Genomic DNA, 9,468 nt, shown 5'->3' with positions numbered 1-9,468 from the left:
GGAGGGCTCCTGGGCGGCTTTGGGTGTCGCGGCGCCGGGAGGCAGCTGAACCAGGGAGAGCCCGGTCCTGTAGCTAGGACCTCGCTGGAGATGGTCCCCAGTGGACCCAACTGCTTCTGAGACCCTGCCCCTCCCGCTCCTCCTCCCCCCGCCCCCCGGCTCCAACGTGGAATAGCAAGGGAGTGTCTGTGTTCATCTCAGGAAAAGATGGGTAGTTTGAGCCTCAAACATCTGACCCTAAACAGACTAAAGCCACTGGCGCTCGCTGTTCCCCGGAGGCAAAGGAGCGGGTTTGGAGACGTGAGCAAGGGCTGGTGGCGTCAGGAGCTCGGCAGTTGCTCTGTCTGGGTTTTTGACCGGCCAAAGGGGGCCGTTTTCAGTCCCGTGAACTGGGGAGAGGTTTTCTAACAGGCGGGGAGAGCGACCACAGCATGCCCTTGGCTCTTCCTTCTCTACACCTCTCTCTCTCTCTCTCTCTCTCTCTCTCTCTCTCTCTCTCTCTCTCTCTCTGCTTCCTCTACCTGACAACTGTTTGTCCACGTAGCTCCAACTTTCCCCCGCCCTCTCCGCCCCCAGTAAACCCGATACTTCCCCCCTAAACTCGACCCGCCAGTCTGGGAATCCTTCCTAGGCTCGGCTCTTCACAATTTTCCCAAGTGGTCCCGAGAGCAGGCCGGAGGAAAAGACTCCTAAACGGTCCCGAGTTGCAGCCTGGTCGAGGAGGCCTGGGACGCCTGAGGCTCTCCTTTCCTCCCTCCCCAACCCCGGAGCCGGGAATTCTGGGCAGCCGGCGGTAGGGACCAGCAGTTCCGCCGCCGCCGCCCGGGAGGCAGCTCGGGGCTCGGGGTGCAGCCGAAGGGCGCGGGACCTCGGGGCGGGCCTGCAGCCGGCCCCACAGGGCCCAGCGCAACCTCTGTGTGCCCGAGCGCGGGAACGCGGGGAGCCCCTCCGGAGCGTGGAGCGGAGAAGGCCGAGCACCCACCCCTCAGGTCCCACACACCCCCCCCCGCCCCGTCTTCCCAGCGCTTGTCACATCCTGTCTCTGGCCTGATGTTTTACGCGAGTAAATGGACGGGGATTACAATGAAGATTTATGTGTGCTCGGAGCGCGGCTGGTTTCCCAGTGCAGGGAGCCCAGATCGCCGCTTCCCATTTCCATTTTTCATTCCTGCTTCGGGGAGCGCAAGTCGGTGCGGGGTGGGGGCAGGGGCTGGGGGGGGGGGAGCGTGTCTGTGCGGCGGCGGGCTGATCACAGGGCCGGGCGTCTCCGGGCGGGCCCGGAGCCTGTGAGAAAGGCTTGCCAGCGCGTCGCCCCCGGCGGGGCTGGAGCCGGACCCCACCTCCCGGAGCCCGGCTTTGTCTCCTCCGCCTCCCCGCCCCCTCGCTCGCTCCCGGAACGTGGGTGCATCTCCGCGACCTCCTCGGCCCTTCTTCTTCTGGTTCGCGGGCACGCCCCCCACCATGTCCTCTCCCTCCCCCCACCCCACCCGGGTCCTGCACCCTCCTTTGCCCGCTGCCGGGCGAAAAGGCGCGTCGTGGCCCCGCACGACCCCGCCGCCGCCGAGTGCCAGGTTCGGTGACTCCGGCGAGTCTGTGGGGCCTCGGCCCACCCCGGAGAGGGGCCGCCCGCCCTCCCGGCTCCCAGACTCGGCTCATGCCAAGGCCTGTTGCGTGATTCCAACTTGGGCTGACATTCCCTGCCCGGGGCGCTCCGGCGTAGGCCTCTTAATCATCTTGTCTGCTGCAGATCCTCGACACCAGCCAATTTACTGCCCCGTCTTTCCAGGCTGGTTTGAGGAGCCGGGGAGGGGAGTGCGCGCAAAGGAGGGGAGGGCATAACCTCACGAGAAAGCCTGGTACCAGCTATTGGCGCGCGCGGGAACACACACCACACACACACATGCACACATCACAAGGTAGAATTTGGAAGTGGGGGAGGGCAGGGGCTTGGGAGATGGGGAAGTGGCACTGGGAAGCTCCAGATTCATGCCTTTCGAATACCGCAGCCCCCTTCATTTCCAGAGACCGTCCCGGGTCACTCTGGGCAGGCCCGGAGTCAGTTCCATCGGACAAGTCAGTGTTAGCTTCAGGATGGCGCCACCGAGTCCAGAAAGTCACCTCCACTTTGAGGCTGCTGCTGTTGTTGTTGTTTTGTCCGTTTTTTATTTCCCCTCCCCGAAAGATGAACTGAAGTTGCACGGATGACCCCCATGAACCGGAGGAGGGGAGGCCTGAACTTGGCAAGCGGGGTGTTCTGCTCTGTGCCCAGCTTCCTTTCCTGTAGAGACGGGTCCCTCAGAGGGAAGAAGCTCAAGGCACGTGGAGGAAGGGACCACCCCTAACCCTTCCACTCAAGGTGAACCTGGACAGGCCCCTTAGTGATACCGGACTTGAGAAGCAAAGGCCCTCCTCCCGTTCGGAGCACCGTGACCCAACAGTAACACGAAACACGAAACCGCCGGAATTTATCTAGTGTTTATCACGGGCGGAGTTACATCATCGCCTCATTAGGGGTTCATTAAGCCGCTCGCCGTTCTGAGCCGCTGCTGTTATTGCTTCTTCTATCTTGGGGATCTGCAAACTGCAACACGGAGACGCTAAGAGGGTTGCCGAAGGTCACCTAGTCAGGGGCTGAGGCCGAGGGGCCTTCCGGCTGCAGCTCCTGCGGTGACATGGCCTTTTAGTGTAGACCTGCAGGGAGCGCCGGAGACTGAGAGTCCAGAGCTGGGAGCTGGGCCGGGAGGCCCTTGGCGGGAAGGAGAGCCGAACAGTTTGCGGACCTGCCGGTTCTTAACAGTGTGAGGTCTAAGCGTCTGCCGTGGTGACTGCATTTGCGTGTTTGTGTCAGCGTGTAACGGGCGTGTTTGTGAAGGCACGAGCGTGTGTGTGTGTGTGTGTGTGTGTGTGTGTGTGTGTGTAGTAGAGCAGGACTGTGCTCTGGGGTTGCCCAACATTCCAAAGCAGCCAACCGTGCCTCACGAGGGTGACTCACTGAGTTCTGGCATCAGCCAGATCCCACAGGGCCCTGGGGGCACAGGGAGGGAGGGAGGGGCCGTTGTCGGTGTCTGGTCCCGGTCTGTGGCCGAGCTTAGGTCGGGGACAGCCGCGGTCCCCGCGGCGGCCCGGGTGAACCGCCTGGCCGGCTCGGTCCCCGCGGCGGCCCGGGGCGGGACGGTGGCGCCGGCGCCAGAGCGGCCGGACGGGCGGGCGGAGGCTGGGGCCGCCCGGCGCGGACTGAGTCAGGCCGCCGGAGGCTGGGGAAGCGGGGCTGAACCCATCACCGCGACCCAGCGCCGGTCTCGGACTCGTGCGTGCGTGGCTCATGGCCACGGCAGCCTCGGGAAGGTGCAAAAGTGCATCTCGGTTCATCCGACTCCGGGCCGGTTAAGCGCTCGAGGTCCGGGCCGAGGGAACCCTGGCGACCATGGAAAAAGCACACCCTCCAATGAAAACAATAATTTATTTAAATAATCTCTTCATATTGTAAAATCAACATTAAGAGTATGTTGCTTTCGTAATAAATAACCCCCAAATACCTTGCATTTCAAGAACAAAGACTTTAGGACAAGATAAAAACAAATTCAAATCAGTAGCTTAATTTAACTGAGAAAAAATTTCAAAGGGGAAAAAAAGAGAAGGGGTTGCCGAGGTCACTGCTAGGCCGCAGTTTTCACAACTGGGGGGTTTACAAAAAAGTCTGAAAAGATGAGAAATTTTGTACAAATAAATGTGGGAAAATCCGCACAGACACCCTTATTTACAAACTCTGTGTCGAGGTCCGGGTTAATAGTCCTTAATTCATCTTAAAAAAGATAATTTAAACACATTTTTTTTTGCAGCGTCCACATATTAAAAAAATCAGTTTTTTTTTAAACATCAAAATGAGGTCATCCGCAAAGGCACCTAAACTTTTAAAAAAATAAAAATAAAAAAACTCCATGGTGATGGACGAGGAGCTACCGGAGTGTTCCTGGGGAAAGCCGGAAAAGAATCTGGGGTCTCGAGAGCGGGGAGCCGCTCCCTCCCCTCCCCCAGAGAGAAAAAAAAAGCCGGTGGGCTCGGGGGTCGCGGGGTACGTGGGGGTGGGGCAGGACCCGTGGACGTCAAGAACCGGAGCCGACTGGCGCGGAGCCCCGGGGCAGGCAGGGGAGGAAAGAGGAGCCTCTGAGGGCCGGGGGGGCCTCGAGGGCGGGGAGGCGTCCCTGGGCCTGACCCAGCCGGGGGGGGGCTGGACAGACCGACGACCCTGAGGAGCGGATCACGCCGAGGGGGCCGGCAAGTCCGGGGTGGGCCTCCATGGGGCCGGGGGCGCTGGAGGATCCCACGCGGCCTCCTCTTTTCTTCTTCTTTTTTTCCTTTTCCCGTTGCTCCGTGGCGTTTCGAGGGGTGGCCCCGCGGGGGGCCTCCCGGGCACCCCCTCTCCAGCGCGGCTGGGTGGCGGCGGCGGCGGTGGCGGGCGGGGGGGCGCCGCGCCCTCGCGGTTAGAAGATCGTCCCCGCGCTCACCGGGGCGGCCCCGCCGCCGGCGTGGTGGTGGTGGTGGTGGTGGTGGTGGTGGTGGTGGTGTTGGGCCTGCGGGGTCTGCGACGGGTGCAGCAGCGGCGCCGCGGCCTGCAGGTGCGAGGCGGGGCCCGAGGCCTGGTGGTACCACGGGTAGCTGCCCAGGAAGGCCGAGGCGGCGCTGCTGGGGCTGGAGGCCGCGCTGCCCGCGCCGCCGCCGCCGCCGCCGCCGCCGCCCGGCCCGCCGCCCCCCGCCCGCGGCGGCGCCCCGAAGTCCCAGGAGGCCGGCGCCGGCGGGGAGGCGCAGGGCGGGGAGGCGGCGGCGGCGGGGTGCTGCTCGGCCGGGAGCTCGCCGCTCTTCCACATCTTCTTGAACTTGGAGCGGCGGTTCTGGAACCAGATTTTGACCTTCGGGGGAGAAGAAAGAGAAAGGAGGGAGAAGGGGAGCGTGAGCGAGCGCAGGGGAGCAAGGGCGGGAGCGCGGCGCTGACCACTGAGCACCCCGCCGGCGCGGGCAGCTCGCCCGGGCCGCAGAGTCCCTGCGGCGTTTGGGGCTCTGACTGTGCGCTCTGACGGCGTGAGCCAGGGCGCGGGCGCTGGGGAGGAGGGGGGGTGTCGGGGCGCCGGGGTCGCGCGCGTCCCCGCGGCGGGTGGAGAGATGGCCTTTCTGTCCACCCGGGTCCTCCTCCTCCCTCCCTCCCGCGCCGCGGCCCCTTCGGGAATCGTTCCGTTGGTCTGTGCGTCCCGGCCGTTCGCGTCGCCCAAAGGCGCGGACGGACCAGCAGGCCGACTTCGGACGGGTCGCCCCCGCCTCCCGGCCGCCCTCCCGGCCGCCCGCGCCCAGCGCGCACCTGAGTCTGGGTGAGGCCCAGGGAGGCGGCCAGCTCGGCCCTCTCGGGCAGCGCCAGGTACTGGGTCTTCTGGAAGCGCCGCTGCAGGGCGGCCAGCTGGAAGCTGGAGTAGATGGTGCGCGGCTTGCGGACTTTCTTTGGCTTCCCGTTCACGATCCGGATTTCGGGCTCCAGGTCCTCCTTGTCTGCACCGAGAAGGAGCCGTGAGCGCCCGCCGTCCCGCCCGGGGGGCCCAGGGGAGTCCCCGACCTCGCACCCCGGGCCGGGCCTGTGCCAACTTGGCCGTAGCCGGGAGGGGGAGGAGGCCCTGGGGAACTTTCAGCTCGGGCCACGGAAGCCCGCGGGGACAGAGGGAGGGGGACCCGCGCCCCACGGAGAGACGGGAGGCGGGCACGGCGTGCCACCCAAGCGGGCAGCCCGCCGGGCCTGTCCCCGGGGCGCCTGGGGTGGGGTGGAGGGACAGGAACAGCGATTGGGCCGAACTAAAGTTCAGGAGGAGGAGGAGGAGGAGGAGGAGGAGGACGGGGTGGACGGAGCCCCGCGCGGTCCTCCCCCGCGCCGACCCGGGCCCTCCCCCGCGGCCAGGCCGGCTCCGGCCACCCCCGGATGCCCGCGTCGCGCCTACCGGGCTCGTTGTGCACCGGGGACGGGCTGGTTCCGTAGGGCGCGTAGGAGGAGGAGTAGGCGGCGGTGTAGCCCAGGTCGTAGCCGCCCTTGGCGGGGTAGGGGACGCCGCCGAGGCCGCCGGCGTGGTACTGGTAGGAGCCCATGTGCGCGTAGGGCGAGGCCCCCCCGCCGCCGCCGCCGCCGCCGCCGCCCGCCGGGTGCTGCTGGTTGGTGTAGTAGCTGCTGTCGGTGGCCGTGGACACGGGCAGGGTGGGCGACTCCTGCGGCTTGTGCAGCCCGCCGCTGCCCCCGGGGCCGGCGCCCGCCCCGCTCGGCGGCGGCGGCTGCTGGTGGTAGGCGCTGGAGGCGGAGATCTGGGTGGAGTGCATGTCGGCCGCCAGGCTGTCGAAGACTCCGGTCATGCTGGGCCGGGCCGGGGGAAGCGCGCGGGAGCCGGGCGGGCGCGGGGAGGGGCGGCGAGGGGCGAGGCGGCCCGTCCGCGCGTCCCCTCCTCCCCCCCGGGGGGACGGGATCAGGGCGCGCGGCTCGGCCCCGCGGCCGCCCGCCGCATCCTTTCCCCCGCGGCCTCCTGGACCTCTGGGCTCCCGGCCCGGGCTCGGGGCGGGGGGCGGGCGGCGGCGGAGGGGGGGCGGGCGGGAGGGCAGGCGGGAGCAGGTGAGCGACCCCCGAGCGGCTTTACGATTGTCTGGCAGCCGGGCTCCCGCAGGGTGGGCATTTAACGCCCGTCACGTGACCCGCGGCCGACGTCACCTAGCAACGGCCAATCGGAGGCGGCGGGCCACGGGGCGCCGGGAGTCCGCGACCGGGCCGCCCCGGGGGGACCCGGGTCACGTGGCGGCGGCGGCGACGGAGGCGGAGGCGGCGGCGGGAGGGTCCGCGCCGGACCGCGGCGGAGAGCGGGAGTCGAACCCGCAGCTCGGTGGGGTGCGGGCCCGAAGGCGTCCGGCCCCCCGGGAAGGAGCGGCGCCCCCCGCGCCTCTCTCCCCGCAGCTCGGAGCGGTTCCGTCCCTCCCGTCCGGGGTCACGGAAACCGAATAAAGCCAGGCAGAGGGCCGAGCCAGCTTTGTCTCCTTTTCCTCCGGGCGTCTGGCTCTCCCTCTCCTCAGCCGCCCGGCACCTGACGACCAATTGATTTAAACCATCCATAAACCGCGCGTAATAGTAATCCACACGCTCCCCAGCAGCCCCGCAGAGATATTAAGCCAATTAATTGGATAATATTTAACGTTTTTCCTTATTGCCCGAGAGAAGAGCCCTAGGAGCCCAGAGGTATCATTACTGATAATGTGTTGGAAATCACTTTTCCTTAAACACAGAGAGCGCCGGAGCAATGGATGATGCACAGCGGATCAACCAACCGGGAACTGAGGTTTCCTCTTTGGGAAAGGTGGCCCAGACTAGACAGCCTTCGAAGTCGTTTGAGTCGGTGTTTTTACAAAAAAGGGAACGAAAAAAAAAAACAACAAACAACAAAACACTTTGGTAGCGTTAGAGATTGTCAAGGTTTTCTTGCTGTAACAAATATTAAAAGTTTCACTTCGCGTACTTTACACTTCCGTGTTATGGGACCTTACCCCCGCGGGTGTGATTTCTCCTTCCGTAGCTTTTTTTTTTTTTTAAATTTTAATTATTAAATCAAAGTGGCGCTTTCTCTTCCTGGTGGCTGGGATTTTCAGTGGGAAGGTGACGGGCACCGGGCCGCGCTGGGCTCCCGAGTCCGACGATCCTGCGGCAGCGCCTGCTTTGTGGCGCCACCTGGTGGACAGCGTGCGAGGTTGCGAACAGGCCTGGTAGACGGTCTAATCACGCCCAGGCGCCAGGCTCTGAAACCCCCCAAAAGAACAAAATAGTAATTAAAAGCCACAAAATTGTGCTAGTGCGCGCCATCTGAAGCATCCCTTCCTAAAGACATAACATGTCACTGAAAGAACTTGTTACAACAACTGCCTAATGGAAAACAAGTTGATACTTTCAAAAATACGATCTTTGGTCTTCCCCAGAAAAAAAGCAAGTGTGTAATTAAAACTCCAGCGTTCGCACAGCGGAATAATGAGGCAGGTAATGCGCCTTCCAGTCTGCCTGGATTTAGCTCTTAGCCACTTGGTTAAGGAAGGCCTGGAGATGTGGGGAAGAATGAGTTTGTTAGAACCGCTTTCCAGGCGCAGCTCTCAGCACCGGCCTGCATTGACTTTAAATTGCTCCCTGCTGCTTTTGTGTGGCCAGTGCTGCCGCCGGGGTCTTAATCCAGATTGCCTTTTAGTGACCGACTTCAAGTCCCCTCCCCGTGCTCTGTCACCGCAGTGTAGCCGGTTTGCCCTAAGAGAACAGTTCCTTGAGAGTCAAAATTAAAAATGTGACTGTCCTTTCTCTGCCCCTTTGTTGAGCCTCAAGCATGTCCTGCAAGTTTAAATGGTGGTGAAACGTTTTCTGTTTTCATTTCTTCCCCAATCCTCAATAACAGGTTAAAGTCAGGTGAGATCTGTTGAAAGAAAGAAAGAAAGAAAGAAAGAAAGAAAGAAAGAAAGAAAGGAAGGAAGGAGGAAGGAAGGAAGGAAGGAAGGAAGGAAGGAAGGAAGGAAGGAAGGAAAGTAAAGAAAGAAAGAAAAGGCATCATTCTGGGATAGATAGAACTGAGCCCCCTTTTATCTTGGGAACAAGATGAGGGTCCTGCAAGCAGCAGGGTGAATGCTCCAAGCCCCAGAGAAAAGTAGAAATGGTGGGGAGAGGTGAGAGAGATATCTATAGTTGTCTTTCTAGGGGGGGAAAAAAAGCCAGGCTTGAACTTTCCTGATGAACCAGACACAGATTTAGGTTTCGTTTCATTTGTTTGTTTTGTTTTCTCGAGACACCCTCTCAGGATGCTAGCTAGTCTGGACGGAGCTTTGTAGCCTAACCTGGCTCCAAATTCACTGCCATCCCCCTGTCTACCGCTGAGTTCTGTGAGTGCTCTGCTTACCAGCCTGAACCCCTCCCCCTTCCAAAAAAATGTGGGTTTGCCCAAATTATTTGGTTGCTTTGTCAAAACAGCTAATGAATCTCCTTCCTTGGGTCTAAAGTCAAGTACCCGAAAGTGTTGATTGATATCGATGTTTTATGCTTTGATCCCGAGTTCTGAGGAGAACCGCTCTGCTCTCCTCAGATAGGAGGCCTGAAGAGGGAGTCCGGGGAATTTGGAGGGGAATGAATAAGGCTTCTCTGCGGTGCTGAGCCCTTTTTCCAGTCAGTTGTTACTCTTCGCTCCCGGGTTCTTTCACTCTGCCTGGATCTACTGGAGGCGAGTTAGGTGTCTACACTCAGACTTTGTGTGTTTCAACACATCTCCGTTTGGAGCCGGTTCACAAGGCTGAAGTGTGGGGCTCCCGGCTTGATCCACCCATTCCCAGGATCCTGGACTGAAGAAAGCTTCTTCTGCGTCAGGTGCTGCCCCCACTCCGGCTGCCAGCTCGCTGCCTTCCCTGTTGCACAAATCCCAGGACTGGGTGATGTGAGTC

General features: G+C 62.1%; 1 protein-coding gene across 1 annotated transcript; it reads right to left on the bottom strand.

Moving 5' to 3' along the window:
* Positions 1–3,449: 3,449 nt before the first annotated feature.
* Dlx2 (distal-less homeobox 2) lies at positions 3,450–6,509 on the bottom strand. Its single transcript, XM_021659002.2, has 3 exons — positions 5,976–6,509; positions 5,351–5,535; positions 3,450–4,907 (listed from the first exon to the last, which is right to left on the bottom strand). Exons 1-3 carry the CDS (start codon positions 6,376–6,378, stop codon positions 4,482–4,484), a joined length of 1,014 nt encoding a protein of 337 aa, XP_021514677.1. The 5' UTR covers positions 6,379–6,509; the 3' UTR covers positions 3,450–4,481.
* Between the last annotated feature and the right edge of the window lie 2,959 nt (positions 6,510–9,468).

This window comes from Meriones unguiculatus, chromosome 8 (assembly GCF_030254825.1).
Source record: "Meriones unguiculatus strain TT.TT164.6M chromosome 8, Bangor_MerUng_6.1, whole genome shotgun sequence".
Taxonomy (NCBI): Eukaryota; Metazoa; Chordata; class Mammalia; order Rodentia; family Muridae; genus Meriones; species Meriones unguiculatus.
The sequence above is the reverse complement of the archived record's forward strand: the minus strand, read 5'-3'. Positions and strand labels throughout refer to the sequence as shown.